The 19,009-nt window shown below is 45.0% G+C and overlaps 1 protein-coding gene across 1 annotated transcript in view; it reads right to left on the bottom strand.

Moving 5' to 3' along the window:
- Positions 1-19,009, bottom strand: part of DPP6 (dipeptidyl peptidase like 6) — a 650,194-nt gene that overhangs the window by 238,136 nt on the left and 393,049 nt on the right. Inside the window, 2 exon segments of the mRNA XM_047695453.1 lie at positions 513-587; positions 18,246-18,340. Coding sequence (XP_047551409.1) covers positions 513-587; positions 18,246-18,340 — 170 coding nt within the window.

Below are 19,009 nucleotides of genomic sequence, written 5' to 3'. Positions count from 1 at the left end.
TTTATGGAAAATCCTGGTGCGGTTTTATGGGAGACTCACAGATGAAGTGCTAAAAACAGGGATTTATATAATGAAAGTGATATTTCAAGTCTTCTCTAGAATACTACAATGGCTAGGAGATAATTAACATTTTATTTGAGCTTAGGGAGAACCTGGCAGTTGCTTTTTTGTTCTCAGGGTAAAATTTATGGTATGATTGAGAAAATGGGAAGAAAAATGACTGCACGAAAGGGTAAGATAAATCTTTATAAAAAGACAACGTCTCACCCTCTCCCTCAGGAAAATCCTATGAAATTGCCCCTAAAAGGAGTGATTTTATTTTTCTCCCCTGCCAAAGGGATTTTTATACCTCTCTTTCTCTCCTAGGTGGCGGTGTGGCGTAAAAAGAGGACTCACCCACTGTTTTCAGGATTCCAAGATCACTCAGAATGAAGGTTCAAGGGAAAATACTTAATAAGGTCTCAAAAGAGAGAAACATTTTTTTTTTTTTAATAGACAGAAGCGGTACTTACTGGCTCCACATTGTATGAAAACAGAGCGTACTCCTTATCTGGCGATATTTCATATCGGATGGCTCTTAATGATTCCTAAAAGAAAAAAACACACACAAAGGATTTTACAGCATTACATATAAATAACACAGCTCAGAATCTCGCAGCAAATCCATGCTTGCTGGCGGCGTTTTCAAAACCTGCTAATAAAATCTGTATGCAGCGACTCCCTAAATATTATGAAATAATATTTAGGGAGTTGATATAAATAATATTCAGGGAGTTGATACTTTTCCACATTTTTTCCTCCCCCAAGTTGCAGCAATGCAATACTTGCGCTATCTATGGAAACAAATCAATGGAAGTAAAGATGAAACCCACAAATCCCTTCCTCACCAAGGCTCCCATCCTCCCTGTATCTTTAAACACGGTCTCCCTTGTTCCTTTGTACGGTTAAAAGCTTACTAAGCAGACTGGTTCATTAAAGAGAATCACACTGTACACGTTACTTTGCAGCTGGCTTTTAAGCCATCATGGACACCGACCCACAATTTGGTCAGTGTGCAAATGACGAATTTGGTCAGTGTGCAGACGACGAACCGGACCTCTTCCTTCAAATGTCTTCATGGCACACCAGCATTTTTACATACAGGACCTCATCAAAAAGGCCGTTTCCCTTTAGTCCCCCTCCCCGCCTTGGCTGCCCTCCCCGTGCTGGGCAGACCCCCACGCCCACTCGGAAGAGCCCCCTCGGTCAGCCTGGTGCGGGCCACCCTGCCGACAAGCCTACCACCGGGTGCAAACGTACAGATGTGTAACCACCGTGGAAGGTGACACGACGTCGCACCCACCCGTCACTGGGGTTTTCCTTGCAACAACCCGTTCAGCCCGGATTGCCGATCTTCGGAGCCTGCCTGGTACTCTGTGCCGTGCATACACCTTGGTTTACGCACTCGGTCCTTCCTAAAAGGTAGTTCCAGAAGGTACTTGGTACTCGTGGTAGTTATGTTCTGCACAGTATCCACAGACTCCGAGTTAGAGACTATGGAGGCACACTGCTCCTCAGGGAAACGCAGGGCTAGGTTTCGGCGAGGCTCTGGTCACAATCCTCTTGTCGACCGAGCAGCGCAGAAGCCCGCCTCACACGTGTTTCTGTTTACAGGGTCTTTCTGAATATATGCCTTTGATGCATGAACACGGAACTCACAGGGACAGCATGTGACTCGTGCCTGGACACGGCTCATCTAACACGGTTTTCTCTGTAAGACACAGCGCAGCCTTCTTGCATTTCGGATCACTGCCCTGCGCTTTGGCACTCTCCCCGGGGGCCATTCAGCATGATCTCCAAGAAAAAGTACAAAAACATGGAAAATGTGGCACAACCAAGGCCACACCCACTAAAACACACGCGTTCACAGTATGAACTCTGGAACGCCAATGTTTTTGCCACTATGCTCACTCCTGGAAATGTCCGCAAAAGCTCCAGAAGCATGGGTCTGGATGTCACACACACATTTTAGCACAGGGGCGAGCCTGTAAACACAGCAGTTTTGAGTGGTGAGCAGGGGCTGTCCTGTGTGTCATTGTAATAAAATCCTCCATCTTTCTTTACTGGTGGGTGTGAGCTTTGAACAGTTTTTTTTATGGGAGAGCTATCTAAGGGTGCGATTGGTGATTTACAAGTTGTTTTGAAAAATGCAAATAGATATTGTCAAATTGGTTTTCAGAAATGTTTTTGGAATTGACACTGTCACTACTGATGAACGAATGCATCCTTTCCCCTTCTCGGGCAGCAGGGAGCAGTGGTCTGTGTTCTTGGGTCTGAGCCTCTGGTGCACGGACCATGATGCTCACGGAGAGCTCAGTTAATCCTCCCCACGACGGACACTTTCCGTGCTCACTGGGCATGTTGTGGGCAGTACGGACTCTATCCTTAGAAAACTGAGCGTCCATATCTCCTTGAAGGGAGTTACGCTCTGTGTTTTCTCCTGTCTTCCCTGAAGTTCCCTCCTACCACGTACTGATCCCCACTCAACACAAACTCCTCTTCTCAAGGTTACCAGACACCACCGGCTTCATGCCGTGATGACTTCTCAGTTCTCCTCTTGGCACACTGATCACCTTCTCCTCCTCAAAACCCTGTCTCCACGTGGCTTCCGGGATGCACCCTGACTTTCTCCTAGCTCCTCCTCAATGTTTCTCTTCGTGCACTATGGCTGGTTCCCTTCTTTTCCCTGACCTCTGAATGTTGGAGTAACCAACATTGATTACCAGGTTTCTTTGCTTTTTGATCAGAAATCACATCCAAGGTGATTCCATCCAGGCTCGTGGCCGTGAAAAGCAGATACCTGCTGAAGATTTTAATCGCCACATGTCCAAGACCCCCTGAACCCGGCTGGACCTGACTTTGAGCTTTAGGCATGTATATCCCACTGCCCCCGGCCCCGGGGGGTCTCCACTGAATGTCAAGTGGGTGTCTTATTGTAACGGATATAAAACAGAGCCTCTCAAATCCCATCCCCTCTCCCTCCAGCCCCGGGGACAGTCCTCCTCATCTCAGACATGGCAACCCCACCCACTCAGCCGCTCTGGCCAAGCTCCCAGCTCTCTTCTCTTCTGTCTCTAGCCTAGCGGAAACTGTTGAGGGTCTTCCATCAAAATCTATTCAGAACAGCTCCCCCACTCCGGCCCCCACCCTGGTCTAAGCATGGGTCCTTCTTCTTGGGCCATTGCAGTGAGCCTCCAGCTGTGTGTCAGGCTCTGACTTTGCCCCCTGCTGTCTATTCTAGTCCCAGGGGTCAGAGCCGTCTCTACCACAGAAATCATCACCCCGCTCCCCACTCACAGCCCCTTCAGCTTCTAGCACACGTGGACTGAAAGTCAAAGTTCCCACTGAACAGTGGGGCTACTGCCTGGTCCCATCGGCTCTCCGTCCCCATCTCCAAGTATGGCCCCTTGGGCCCCTCCCCCCACCCACGCCACCATCCACACCTTCCCAGAACAAGCTGGGCACAGGCTGGCCTCGTGGTCCTTGTCCTGGTGTTGCTCCTGCCTAAAACATCCTGGATGGTGACCTGTCAGCTTTCTTCTCGAAAACCTCCTAAGTGAGGCCTTGCCTCTCTTTAGTGGCCATGACGTCTAGAAACCCCAATAGTCTACCTCTAACGTTTCCTAACCCTCTTCCCTGATTTTTCTAGGCTTCATCATTATTATAATAATGTACATTTAACTTATTTATCTTATCCAGTGCCCATTCCCTTCACTAAAATGTAAGCTCCTTCAAAGGAGGGCTTTTAAAAGAAATCTTCAATTTCTCTCAGCAATGCTTTGTAGTTTCCAGGGTACAGATCTTGCCCATATTTTGTTAAGTGTACCCCAAAGTATTCGGTATTACTGATGTTTTGTATACATAAAAACATATCCATGTCTCAATATCCGATTGTTTATTGCTAACGGACAGAAATAGAGTTAATTTTGGTACCCTGAACCTTCTCTTCTGCAACCCTGCTTAATTTCATTAATTGCTCTAACAGTTTTTTGGTAGATTCTTTAGAATTTTCTATGTAATCAAATTTTCTGTGACTAAAGAGTTCTTTTTCTTCCTTTCCTAACTGGATGAGTGTTTGCTTCTTTTTATAGCCTAATTATACTCCAGAGAACCGCTAACACAATGCCCAGCAGAAGGCAGGAGGGCGGGCACCTCGCCTTTCCCCCGATCTTAGGGAGAAGGCATTCACTCCCCACTATTTGGTGGACTAGCGGTAGGTGCTCAGCAGACATCTGTTATCAGATGAAGGCCTTCCTGTCTATTTCCAGTTTGCTCAGAATTTTTGTAATGCATGTTGAGTTTTATAATGAGTGTTGAATAAACTCAAATGCCTTTTCTGTATTTACTGAGATGATTATGTTGTTCTACTTTTCCTAGTCCGTCAAAATGGTACATTTCATTGATGTTCAAATGCTGAGGCAAACTTGCATTCCTTGGATAAACTCTATTTGGTCGTGATGAATTTGCCTTTTATACATTGCTGGACGGGATTTGCTACTCTGTGGAGGATTTTGTGCCTGTTTCATGAGGGAAATTAGTCTGTGGTTTTCTTTTCTGCTAATAACCTCGTCTGTTTTTTGGGGGGCAGTGCTAGCCTAATAAATGACTTAGGAAGTATTTCCTCCTCTTCTGTTTGTTTTTGTAACTTAGTGCAGAACTGATGACACATTTTTCTTAAACACTGAATTCACCAGTGAAGCCATCTGCACCTTGAGATTCCTATATATGGAGCTTTTTGTCTATTAATTCAATTTTTAAAAAGGATTTTATTTATTTATTTGACAGAGAGAGAGAGAACAAGTAGGCAGAGCAGCAGGCAGAGGGAGAAGGAGAAGCAGGCTCCCCGCTGAGCAGAGAGCCCGATGCGGGGCTCGATCCCAGGACCCTGAGATCATGACCTGAGCCGAAGGCAGAGGCTTTAACCCACTGAGCCCCCCAGGCGTCCTATTAATTCAATTTTTTATATTGATGTAGGACTACTGAGGCTACCTATTTCATTTTTAGGAAACTGGAGTAATTTGTATCTTTCAAGGACTTTTTCATTGCATTTCATTCATTTATTTTCATTGTCAAACTTATTGATCTAAAGCTATTACTAATACTCGCCGTTATTCTCTCTGCACCTCTGTTCGTATTATTGGTGTTTGCCCCTTATCTTTGTTCTTAATCAATCTTGTTGATCTTTCCCCAAAACCAGTTTGGTGTTTTTTGTTGTTGTTGTTGTTGTAGTTTTTTCCAACTGTTTTTTCTTCCACATACAATCGATTTCTTCTCCTTACTGCCTTTCTTCTGTGTAATTACATTTAATTTTTCGTTTTTCTTCTAGTTTCTTAAGGTGAAAGCTTAAATCTAATACTATGAGCACCTAAAGCCATAAATTGCCTTGTGAGGGCTGCCAACTTGTACACCATAAATTTTGATGTTATACATCCTAATTTTCCTTCATTTCAGACTATTATCTAATTTTCATCTGGTTTCTCCTTTGGCTGGTTTGTCACTTAAAAGCAGGTTGTTTAATTTTTAATCATCAGGCTACATTCCAGATATTTTCTGCCATTGATTTCCAGTTTAATTATGTATTTGTTAGAGATGATCCTTTGTATAATTTTCAGCATTTGTGATCGGTGGACACTTGTCAAATGGCCCACACTTTCGTCAGTTTGGCGAGTGTTCCATGTACCACACAACAAATGTGTCGTTTGCTTTGCTGAGTGGTGTGATTCATGAACGTCAGGCAGGTCAGTTGGTAACAGAGTTTTCAAGGCTTCCGGTCTCTGTACTGGTCTTTCTTTCTAAATTCTATCAAGTTCTCAGAGAGGATCGTTGGAATCTCCAGCTCGAATTGTGGATTTGTCCATTTTGGGTTTTGGTTCAATCGATTATTGCTTTAAATCTTATAAGACTATTGCTAGGGGCATACACCTTCAGGATTCTTGTTTCCAGTTTTTTAAATTTTTAAATTTAAATTCAATCAGCCAACATCCCATGCATCATTAGTTTCAGATGTAGCATTAATAATTCATCAGTTACCTCTAACACCGGTGCTCACCACATCACGTGCCCCGCCTTCAGGATTCTTATACCTTCTTAAGGACCCGACTCCTTTATCATTATAAAATATTTATTTTTATTTCTGGTAATCAGGACTATTCTGTATTCTACTTTGATATTAATATAACCATTCCAGCTTTCCTTTGGTTAGTGTTTGCAGAGAATTATCTTTTTACATCCATTTAATTTTAACCTATGTCTTCGTATTGAAAGTATATATCATAGGAGGCTTATAATTGGGTCCTGCTTTTTAAAACTCACCTTTGAGTCCTCTAGGAGTACTAAAGGGAGCCTATGGACATAAGGATAGAGGAAACCTGCCCTTTTTACTGGAGTTACCTCCCACCCCATATTGTATCCGATTCCTGTTCCTGTGTGTGCGGCTCAGGAAAATCCTAACACATTCCAAAGATTTTACGTGTAATGTTTGTGTCTTTTAGTCAACGTGTAGGATTGGAGAAAAGAAGGCTTTTATGTAGCCTTATATTAACATATAAGTTAACATAAAAGCCTTCTATAAGTTAACATTAAGCTGGACATTTTCACCACATAATTTAACGGACCCTTTTATAAAAAGACAGATGTATTTCTTCAAGACTGATTAATTCGTTTTCTTCAAGTTTCCGCTAAAAGCTTACTTACATGTTGACCATCTGTACCGTTCCTGCCTTCCTCCTTCCATTATGCAGATCTAAGTTTCCAGCTGGTATCATCTTTTCTTACTCCAAAGGTCTTCCTTTCGGCTTCCCATCGTGCTCATGTGTGGCCACGGAGAGCTCTCAGATTTGGTCTCCAGTTTTTTTCTTTTATCTTGAGTGTTGAAAGATACTTTTGCTGCATGTAGAATTCTACATTGACACTTTCATTTTTTCCCCAGAGCTTTAAGGCTCTGACTTGCAGAATATCTGGTAAGGTGTTGTCCTGTTCCTTATTTTTCTGTACATAGTATGTCTCTTTCCGTGACCACCATGGAAATGTCCTCCTTCTCACTAGTTTTCAGTGACCTGATTATTGTGTACTTTGGTGTGCTTTATTTATACTTATTATGCTTGAGATTTATTGAGTTCTGATATCAAATTTAAGAAGTTCAGTCATTATTTCTTTAAATCTTTCTTTTGTCTTCTCTTTCTGGGCCTTTAATAACATCTGTATTAGCCCATTTCGTGTTGTCTACCAGATTACTGAGGTGCAGTCCAAGTTTTGTTTAAAGACTTTTTCTCCTGTCAGTTTCTCACTTTGGAGACTTTTCTCTTTTTTAAATATTTTATTTACTTATTTGAGAGAGAAAGAGAGAGCACAAGTGAGGTGAGGGCAGAGGGAGAAGCAGGCTCTCCACTGAGCGGGGAGCCCGATGTGGGGCTCGATCCCACGACCCTGGGATCATGACCTGAGCTGAAGGCAGAGGCTTAACGATTGAGCCACCCAGACGTTAGTTAAAGTTCAGGGTTTCTCCTTTTGCTTCCCTATAGTGCCCAGGTCTGTTGCTAATCTAGAGATTTTTTTTTTTATTTTGATGCTTCATTTTTAATCATTAGAAATTTTATTAGGGTGTTTTATAATCTTTAATTTTTATTCCCATCATGCTCTTGGTTTTCTTTATATCCTTGAGTGTCTGGAACACGTGATCACGGCAGTTTTAATATGCTTTTCTGCTAATTCTATTATCTCTGCTATTTGTGGGTTTCTATCGACTCACTTTTTCTCCTTATTGTAGGTCACATTTCCCTGCTTCTTTGTTTATACAGTAATTTTAAAAATGAACAAGAGATATTTTGACTTTTCTCTTGTTGAGTCTTGGATTTTTCGTGTTTCTTCAAAGAACGCTGGGCTTTTTATGACAGGCAGTTAATCATGTGGGGATTAAATTCATTCTTTCAGAGTTCATTTTTAAGATGTCTTAAAGGTTGTTCTATAATAGCTATCATTTTAGGGCTAACTGTCCCTTCCTTCTAAGGGGTTTGCTCTACCTGGGACTTCATATCCCGTGGCTTGGAAAAACTGAACTGATTCCTGGCAGGGCATGAGCTCTGGGAATCTTCCGTCTTACAGGATCCGATAATTGTTCTTCACTTGAAACTCGACCTTATCCTGACTCGTGGTGTTTCACTGTCTACGTACAAGGATCAACCCAAGTCTCACAGGGAGCCGCGCGCAGGTGTTCTGAGCACTCTCTAGTTCGCATCCCCGTCTCGGGGACTCTGTCCTATAAACTGTAGCCGTTTTCTACCCCCCCAAACTCTGGTCTGTCTGCTTGACTCAGCAGGAAACAAGGCTTGAGTTTTCCCTCCCTGGGAGGTCCAGCAAAAACACGCAGGCAGAATGCTCAGGTGACGGCTGGGCTCATTTCATTTGTTTTCCTTCTCTCAGGGATCACAGCTGTGAGCTGCTAATGGTCCAAAGTATGAAAATTGTCGTTTCCCTCTTATCCTGCTTTATAGTTGTTTATTTTAGGAGAATAACTCTGATCGCCTTACATTGTCACGGCCGGGACCAGTTGTCAAGCAGGGTGGTTGGTTTTGTCATCGCTCCATTCCCAGTGCCTAATGGGGACGGGCATGTAACAGGTGCTCCGTACATGTTCGCTGAATACGTGGATATCTCCACGCGTAACCCCATGTGTCGTAAGAGTGGCCACGAGGTCACAGATACAAAGTAACACCAACAGAAACCAGCCAAGAGCATGGCCTTCTGCACTTGGAAATCGGTATGGCTCACGTCCCTTGACGACGGGTCAGCGGTTAGTGACCAAGCTGTGGCAGTGAGGAATCTGCTGTGCTCCCTCGACAAGTCCACCACTGTCGTTCCCAGGAATGGCTCCATGCGCTTGCGACCGAGGACAGTGAATGGTAGGTGTGGCTCCACCCTTTCACCAGGTGCGAATAATGGATGCAAAACCACCTCGCCGCTCCTGAACATTCGCTCCCAGAATGTCTGAGTCAGGATGAATCCCCAAGCCACACAAGCCATGGCTTCTGGTTTGCCTGAGGTCAAGTCCTGTAATATTTCTGTCCGTTTCCTACCAGATTATCTGTCCTTTCCAGATCAGTTTGGAAGAAGTCTTTGTAGTCTGTAGATATTAGCCTTTCCTTTGTTCCCAGGACTGAAAATATTGTCTGCTATTTGCCTATTGATTTTGCCTTTTAATTTTTTAAATTGAAGACATTTCTGTGGGAGTTAAATAGGGCTCTTCTTTTCTTACAGCCTCTGGAATGCACATTTTGGAAAATTTCTCTCCTTTGTGCTAAACAAAGCAATGAGTTTTCTTTCCGACATTAAACTTTTACTTCAAGTGGGACTTAATTTTGTATATTTGTGAAATCCAACATTACCTCCTTATAGATACCATTAGGGATGCTGGTGCTGTTTTCTTTCTTTTTTTTTTTTTTAAGATTTTATTTATTTACTAGAGAGAGATCATGAGAGGGGGAGGGTCAGAGGGAGAAGCAGGCTTCTGGCTGAGCAGAGAATCCCTTGTGGGGCTGGATCCCAGGATCCTGGGAACATGACCTGAGTGGTAGGAAGACGCTTAACCTACTGAGCCACCCAGGCGTCCGGGGTGTTTTCTAATTATGCCGTCGATCCCCCGGAGTATCAAATACTCACTAACACTAGAATGTCTGTCTGAATTCTGTAGTCTCGCACCCCTCACCATACTCTCCACAGACAGATGCGGGGGCTTTAAGCTTTTACCGCAGATTCAAAAAGCCTGTGATGCATACACTGCTTACACCACTTACAGTGTGAAATTCAGTAAATTTCTTACCTTCTCTGTTCCTCTATAAAATGGAGATAATATCTGGTCCCCGTGGTCAGTGTGAAAATTCAATAAAGTCATTCCAATGCCTGGTGCGTCACAAGTACTGGAACGTATTAGCTGTTACTTTACTGAGCTGAGAGCGATTCTCCCTTGTGAGTTTTGATATTAGACAAGCAAGTCCACGTTCCCATACATTTAACAGTTTTTATGGCTCCATTCAGGTATTTATTGTCGTGTATGGCAATTAAGATATTTCACCCGGTGTTTGACATTAGGCTTCTTCCATCGTTCTAATCAAGATTGGATTCAAGTCTGGTATCAATTTTAAGAGCTTTTAACATATTTAATATTGTCTTCTTATCTAAGATTACATTACACCCTTACATTTTTTCAAATATTCAAAAAGATCTTATAGTTTGCTTTAAGTCTTACGTGGTTCTTAGATTTAGAGTAGGACCCTATAGTTTCGTTCATGCAGTGAAAGGACTATTCTGACTTCTAGGTACTGATGTTCGTGAAGACAGAGCTAGTCATTTATTCACCTATTTCTTGTATCCAGCCGTATGGAAATTTTTTCTTATTAATTACAGCTTACTAGAATCAAGATCTTCTAGGTTTTTGGAATACAATCCTGTTACCAGGAAAAGAGAGACCGTTTTCTTTCATTTTCTAGCTCCTCTCCCCACCTCCAAGTTTGCTTGTCTACTGCACGTCCTGCCATCTTCAAGAACACGTTAAATGCCAACGGCGCTGGTGAGAATTCTGGCCCGACCGTAACTGAAATGGTTTCACTGTTCGACACTGAGAATGGGTTTCGCTTCCAGCTGGCCTCTGAAAGATTTTTTTTTCATCATATTTAAGCAGGTTTTCACTCTCATCTCACCCAGAAATTTTATTAGACGTTGCTGATAAGCTTTAACCAGATACGCTTTCAAGGTCCTGCGATGTCATCACAAGGATTTTTCTGTTATTTGGTGGTTGTAATGGGTTTTGTTGATTGATTCTGGATATTTAAACGCTGTTGTCATGGGTACATGACTCGGAGCAGATGCTAAATCTGATCCATGAGTGAGCCAAACTCGCTAATACTGCGTCTACGGTGTTGGCGTCTACACTCGCCGATGAGGCTGCTGAGTAGTTTACCTTTTGTGTTATTTAGGACTATTTAGTCAAATCCCAAACACAGTTGTTAATAGCATCATCCCGACTTTTGAAAATATCGGTCTACATATATATATAGGGCAGCCCCCGTGTGTATAAAATCGTTGTTATGTTTCTGGTGAGACACGTAGCTAGAGGGCTAATGTCTCATTTCCATGTAGTAGATGAACACATATGTGATTGTAAATGCAGGAAAGGAAAGGAGGCCACTACGGAAAGAAGGAGCTAGAAACGACAGAACACCCTGAATGGCCACGTAATGGGCAGGACATGAAGAGCGGGAAGCATCAATCTATCCACGGGTGTTCGTGCCACTCTCCTCATAAAGGAAAGCGAGGACAAAACAAACAAGATTAGTGACGATAAAACCAAAGCCAGATGTTGAAAAGATTAAGCAAGTCACGAGGACTCTGCATGCAACCCCCGGGGAGTGGGGCTCGGACAAATGAGGGTTGGAAGCCACCCTGCCCAGCCCATGAGGAGGGGGGGGCGTGGCTGGGCCCGGCAGTCCCCTTGGCCCAGCAGCCACCGTCTGCATCCGGGCCCTCCTGCACCTGGAAAGCATTGCATGTGGAGCCAGACAGCAGCGGCCGCACTCCCGCACGGGTTCTAAAGCCAGAGAAGTGAAAATGCAGCTGGCACAGAGCAGAAGGGCCGGCCAGCAAGCAAAGTCTCTGGCCTCGACTCCGTATTTTGCATGTGCAAGCTTTTCTTCAGGGCCATGTGCGGTGGCCCCCAGGACCTGCAGAGCTGGGCTCACGGCCCCCGGTGGGAACCACATACCCCAGGCTGCAGGCACCCTCCTGGGTACTGAGCCGCTGGCTGTGGCCGGACCCCACATGCGGCCTAGAAATGAGGTTGCTGGGAACTCGACAAAGCCAAGGTCAGCCCTGGAGTCTCGGCTACCAGCTATGTGGCTCAGAAAAGGATATTTTAGCCTCTTGAAACCTGTGTTTCCCTCTGTAAAGTAAGAAGAATACAAAGTAACAGCCGCTCACGGAGTTCAGTGAAATAAGTGTATTATTTGAAATTGTATTATATGAAATATATATGAAATTATATGAAAGTGTATTATATGAAATAAGTGTATTATTGCACCGTTAGCACCCTGCGTGCACCTGCGGCGCCCTCTTCCTCGAAGGAGCCCCGGCTTTCCGCTCCAGGGCCCCTTACGCCTCCCGACTGGGGGCGAGTGAGACCCGCGCCCCAGACAGCACAGCCCCGTAGCAGTGACCTCAGCTGCCCACACACAAACGCAGCCCGGACTCCTCAACTGTGCTTGTGTTGCGGGACTTAGAGTCATCCCTCCTGTCTTCCCAGTCACGCCATCACCAGGACCTCCTTCCGCTTCCCTGGGGCCCACAGCGGTCCGGGGGGCTCCCTGCCGGTGATCTTTCCTTCCTCCCAAACCCCCTCACATGGGTCGAGCTTTATCTTCCTAGAGCACACAGGCCTGTCCCCAGAAGTCCCATCGCTTTCTGTTTCCCGCAGAGTAAAGACTGGAGCATTGAGTCAAGGGCTCGATGACCTGCTCCCTGTCTTCTTTGGGGTCCCCATGCCACACCCGGCCTTCCAACCGCTCCCAGACCACCTGTGCGGGGGTGGCGACTTAGCCCCCCTGACTGCCCACCAGACTCAGCACTCATCCTGCTCACTGCTGAGCGACAATGTGACCTCCCACACGTCTTCTAGTCGTGCCTGCCTTCCAGGGGCTGCTGGACGTCCCTCTCCGAGCCCTGTCTGCTCCCACCCTCCACCCCGCTCTCCCCTCTCCAGCTGGGACTCCCGCCCGAGGAGCCTCCGCTGAACAGATGTCCGGCAAATGCATGCTTCTTTAGATCTGGGTGGAAAATTCCCCAAGACTCAACCTGTTTCGCTAATCCTTGCCCAGCCCAACCACCCACCCACTCACCCTGTCTAGCCCAGGGCCTTGCTCAGAAGACAACGATTACTTGCTTAATGTCAAACGACAGAGTAGAGACAGTGACAGAAGGCCACCCTTAACCTGCATAGGACAGCAGGTGTGGGGCCAGAAAAATGAAGCTGCTACTTTGTTTTCGGGTCTTTTAAAGGGATAGGTGTAAGATATTCTCCTCACGTAATAAATGGGTTGACGTAAGAACAGAGTAGCCTATGAAATAAAAACTTAAAATGAAAATGAAAACTTATAATGAAAAATATTTTTGTTTCCTGCTCTTTTAACAAGAGAAATAGAAAAAAAAAAAGGGAAGAGGGAAAAGAAAGAAAAGAGCAAAAAGAAAGAGCAAGAGAGAAAAAGAAAAAAAATGCAGACGGACGGAGGATGGACAGAAGCCTGCAGACACAGAAAAGATACTCAATAGAGTGTGTGTCACGGCTTAGGACAGCGTTCTTGCAGAAGACGGCGACTTTGGATGCGCCTTCCCTTTGTTCCGGGACTGGGGGGGTTTGCAACTGAGAGGCCAGTCTGGCTAGAAGTCAGTGAGGGTAGCGTCTGGGGGGATGGACAGCTGTAGCCCGTTGCATCAGCCAGTGTCTGCTAACTGTGAGACCAGGAAGCCCGCTGCGGCCAGATAATCCTATTTTTCAAGAAAAGCCAGAAACCTGGATTTTCACTTTGTCGAAATCACTCCGTGGGTCGAATAAAATAGTTCGTGGGCTTTCAGGGCGTCAAGTTCAGCCTCCTCAACTATACACAATAACAAGGCTATTTCCCAGGGTCTGATCTGTGGGGGGCTGGTGTCACCCAGAGCAGGAGGGTGACATGTGAAGCGGGGGAGTGGGTCCACCAGCCAGGGGCTGGGGCTCCCTCCCCACCGCGGGAGCCCACTTGCGGGAGCACTGTGTCCTGAGCCGCCCGCAGGGCTGTGCGAGGCTGAGGGGGACAGAAGCCAGGCAGGTGGGCTTCTGCCTTCTCCAAAAATGGGACCACAGGCACATGAAGCCCTTGATGGGAATTAGATGAAACAGAATGAAGTGAAAACTAATAATTGTGAAAGTCAAGCCCACTGGATGAAGGAAAAAAACAAAACAAAACAAAAAAAAAAACAAGTGGTCTCCAGTTCTGATCTCTAACAAATTCTGGAGTTCCTCCCCAGCACCACGGACCCATTATTCCTCTAGATTCTGCAATGGGTCTAATAATACTTATAATTATGTCCCCCTCTGTGAGGAGTCAGAATTCATTAATTTTTAGAGACAGATAAAAATTCAAACTCTACAGTCTAGTGATTATATAAAATCAAAGGGGAGCATAAATTAAGGGAAAAAGGACTTTTTATTTAAATGTTAATTTAGTCATTTAAATAAGTAATTAAAACAAGTAGATTTGTAATTAAACAAGTAAAGATATAAAAAGTCAGAAAACCTGACATACAGCAGAGCAACAGGACGCTTCTCATGAGCACGTGTTTCCCCTTCCAGGACTTCCAGACCCGTCTGCGGTTCCTCCGTATTCATTGCTGGAGGAAGTCTAATCTCTTTGGAACGTGATGCTGAATTCTTAAAAATCTGATTAAAATTATTGAATAAACGGCTTTGAAACAGCAATTATGGAAATCATCACCAAGAAAAATAACATACTAAGTTTTCCCCACCCAACCAGCTGAGCTGTTTGCGTGCTGCAGCCAGTACTTCCCAGCCTTCTCAGTGCACAGAGATGAGGCTGACGGTTGCTGGCTGAAGTGTAACTGTAATATCGTATTCTTCTGTGTTTGTGGTAACAGAATACATATTTCCATAGTACTATCATCTTCATAACTATTCTTTTCATGGCTACATATTTCATCTACTTGTATTTAATTGCTTCTCCAGCTTCAAATATTTTCACTCTTTAGATTCTTTACTTATGAAAAATTCCCTGGGATGGGCAGAAATACTTAAGTATCTCTACTCATCTTGAATGCATTGTCAAGTTGCCTTCCAGATACAATGAATGGTTGGACAGGTGGATAAATAGATGGATGGGTGGACAGATGGATACATAGGTAGATAGACAGACAGATGGACAGATAGAAGGATGGATAGATAGACAAATGGATGGACAGATAGATAGATGGATAAATGGATGGATGGGTGGACAGACACACAGATAGATGGATAGCAAAGGAAGAGAAAGAAGGAAAAAAGAAGTCAATATTCTCCTTGGTAGAGAAGAGAATCCTAAGATTCCTCAGGAACCATCGTGTTTCATTTCTCAGGGGAAAATGGAATATACATCATAACAAAGACCTTTATATAATTTGTTGATTTGTTGACAAGAGTCTTCTAGAAGCATAAAAACAAAATATATCATTTGGTATTTAAATTACGTTTAAAATAGGAGTAAAATGTAATGCCGTGGAATTCCTGGGATATCAAATATGTAATTCAAGTGAAAGTTCAGGTTTGATTTCCTGTTTTGAAAATTTGAGAGAATGCCCCTTGCTATAATTCCTACCACCAGTGGTAGCTTCGAGGACCCTGCCTGGGAAGCAGCCTAGACTGAACACCTACAGAGAAGGAGCTAAAAAATTCAGGGGGTGCAGGTTCCACCCCTGCTGCTGCTGACACTCCCCCCGCCTGAGTCCTGAGCCTCGAGCCCTGAGCTGCCTGGCTTTCCAGTCCAGCCTAACGCTCTGGAACCACATGTGACTCATGCCGACATTTGGGCCTGTGACATGTAACCTGTCACTCCGTCCTTACAATGCTCCATAGAGGTGCACAGAGCTTAGTCAACTGGCCTGAGGTCCTGTCGCTACTGAACAAAGCGCAGTCCCAATAGGGGGCACGGGGCGGGGGTAGGTCCCGTGGTCCAGCCGAGTGCAGAGCACCACTCCATAATCACCAATTCTCGCAAAAGCTTTTCTGCTGGATGGGCACGGCGGCTGCCTTCACCGGCACCCCCTTCCACGGATCCATCCCGGGAAAGAGCCAGTCACGGGAAGCCAAGGACCTGGAGGAAGCGGCCGGCCCATGGGCCTGGACCCGCTAACATGACCTTGTGTGTGAGGGTCTGTGAGAGGGTCTGTTGGGGGAGAAGGAAAGAGCGAGGTTAGAGGTCAAGGCCGCAGGGACTATTTCACGCCCCTGCTGACCACCCTATGCACAGCTCCGTGTCCATTTCCCCACGAGGTTCAGATCTTTCACAGCCCAACCTCAAAAACCAGTCGGCTTTATCATGTAAACCATCTCCGCGCTTCTGAGTTTCAAATAAAAAGAGACCCCCCTGGTTAGTCATCAGAAAGGCAAGAGGACAGGACGCCCAAGAGCCGGGGCTCCATGTCCCCACTCGAAGCCGCCCACTCCCTTCCTCCGTGTGCAGACGGTCCTGCCAGCTCGCCCCTCACCCCATCAGGCAGAGCTTTCTCAGTACGTGCTCAAGAAAACGGAGGAGAAAGTCCACGGTGCATCCCAGGGCAGACCCGTGTTCTAGGTGCAGGAACAAAGGATGGCGCAATGGAAGGACGAGAATTTTAACGACGGGCTCCGCAGAACCTAAACACGGGACTTCCGCACCCTGGATGACGACGGTGCGGGCCCCGAACTGACTCCCCTCGTCCTCCTTTTTTGAGGTTTGTTTATAGGAGCACTTAATGGAGCTTCAAGACAAGAATAACCTGGCAGTCGGGGTCAGCACGTTTGGTGCGTCATCAGTGCTTGTGACACGAGTCACTAAGGACATCTTTAAGAGAAAAAGGATGACCCTGTACGGAATAAGCCTAGCAACACTCAGAGGGGCTCTTCCCTTTCCCCCACCTAAGGTGGTCTCTGAAGTCGGGTCAGTATTTGTCATTTCAGTTAAAATACATGATCTGTCACAAGCTATTGATCTGAGCAAGAGAAGACAGTTCCTGTTCTTGTGTTTTGTTCCAAGTGCAGGTGCATGCAGGGGGCCTGGCTTAGGCTGACCTGACGTTCTCACGGAGGTCGGGATAACGTGCTGATGTTAAAATGCACTTACCCTCAGCAACTGTCTGATCATTTCCTCCACTCGATTAATATTACAAAACCGTTTCTGCCATTTCGGTATTTTTGAGTGGGTTGAATGAGATGTTCTTAGGGGAGTAATTCTACCGAAGATGATTTCTTAATGCAGAAATGCATACACATTCCTTCTTTTGGGGTCTTACTTTGCAGAGTATGATTTAATTCAACAAAGCTCTCATTTTTGGCAACTACACCATGATGTAACCTTGCTAGGCCTCCATTACACCAGCAAACAGTCAGGTAAAGGGAGGATCCACTTAATACTAAACCCCAATAAGCATTTTTTTTTTAAAGAAAAAAGTATGTTTACACCAAAAGTAAATGAAATAAAAATATTTAGGAAGTTGAATGTTCTCAAAGAGGGGAAGGAGGTAGAGCAGCATTTCTATGGGCTGGGAGGTGGGGTCACCACCCGGCTGTGGGACCCTGAAAAGCTCACTCCCCAGCTCTGGGCTCCGGACCCTCATCTGTAAAGCCAGGGGCCATGTGATCTTTCCTCTAATGCCGGGATTCTGGGATTTCAGGACACCTGTGTCTTGAGTCACACCAAAGGTGTGTAATCATTGTTCTGCATCCAAATCTGTGTGTACTGGACAAAAAAAAACCAATGTATTCCCTGAAGCTGGAGGTTTACTCTTTCTAACAATGAGCATAAACATACTGCGAAAGAAAAAAGTGAATTCTCTTGAAGTCGATTTTTGGCGCAGAACCTCAGTGACTATTTTTAATGAATATCTTTAGCTGCACATGACCTCCGACTCTTAACGTCACCGAAATCTTTGGGAAAGCATGTTTTCCCAGATTCCAAAGTGGTGGCAGTCATATCGACTCAGTTCTCATTTTAAAGCATAAACATCCCTTAATGTCATCAGAGCGAGCACAGTGTCTAAATTAATTAACATTCCCTGAGCATGTGGAGATGAGTTTAAAGCAAACAAACAAACAAACAAAGACTGAGCAAGGCCTCCTCAAGTAGTCTCTGTGCAATACTGCAATTGTTCTGGAAATGTCTAAAGCCTTAGGACGTTATCTTCCAATTACATATGGTATGCAACACTTGTTTCCAACACCTGCAGAGGAATGTCCCGCACGCTGGTAGAAACTGCTTTCGTCTTATTAAATTAGCGTGGTTTCAATTTCACATTATCTTTAGTTGCGTAGGCTGTAGTATTACAAGTTTATTGCTTCTGCTTGGCGCCTACTAAAAGTTGAAACCCAAAGTCATTTTCTGCTTTATTGACTTGCAGGAGGGAAAACTGAAATTATCCTGGTCATTAGAGAGAGTACTTACAATTTTTTTGCCTTCAATTAACACTGTAGAAATATTTGTTTCAACATTCCGCAGTATCACACTTCCTTTCTGTTCTCTGTAGATGAATTCTTTATCTACGAGAGAGGAAATAAAAAGGAAACAGAAGACATTAAGGAACTCAGTAGGCTTCTGACGGACACTTTCACCAAAGGAATCAACTACTTCTGATAAAAATAGATCCCGCGTTTTATCAAAGGGTCCTTTCAATCTGGAAAAAGTATTTCCAGCTGCTCTCCACATAACCTCATGTGAAGCTTCTCTCTGAATCTCTTCTCCTACTCTACACAGTGACCTATAAAGCACCAGGGCACACGTCCATAAAATCTTTAGGACATTCTCGAGCTTTCTCGAGTAGAACACACAGAGCGGACCCACAGAGCGGATTAAGAAACTCCCTACCAGAGACCATAGACAACCCTTGGCACGAAGGGGAATGATCCCCTGTATCTGGAGCCCCGGGAAATCTGTACACACACGCACCTGCGCACACCTACATCCGTATCCTTCGAGACTGTTTCCACTTCGTCCACAACCTTCCCCGTGACCCCCAGAGGAGTGGGCTGTGACTTGGTCATGCCCATCCTTGTATCTGTACATCCCGTCCTCAGCGACGGTGACCGTGGTCCTCTGTATGACTAACCGAGATTTCAAATAGCCCCTTAGGAAGTCAGTAAAAGACCTACACTGATCAGTATGGTGGTTGACGGGTGCTGGCACAGAGGCGTGTGTGCACCTACTGGGAA

This window comes from Lutra lutra, chromosome 11 (genome assembly GCF_902655055.1).
Source record: "Lutra lutra chromosome 11, mLutLut1.2, whole genome shotgun sequence".
Lineage (NCBI taxonomy): Eukaryota > Metazoa > Chordata > Mammalia > Carnivora > Mustelidae > Lutra > Lutra lutra.
This window is presented reverse-complemented; position numbering and strand designations above follow the sequence as displayed.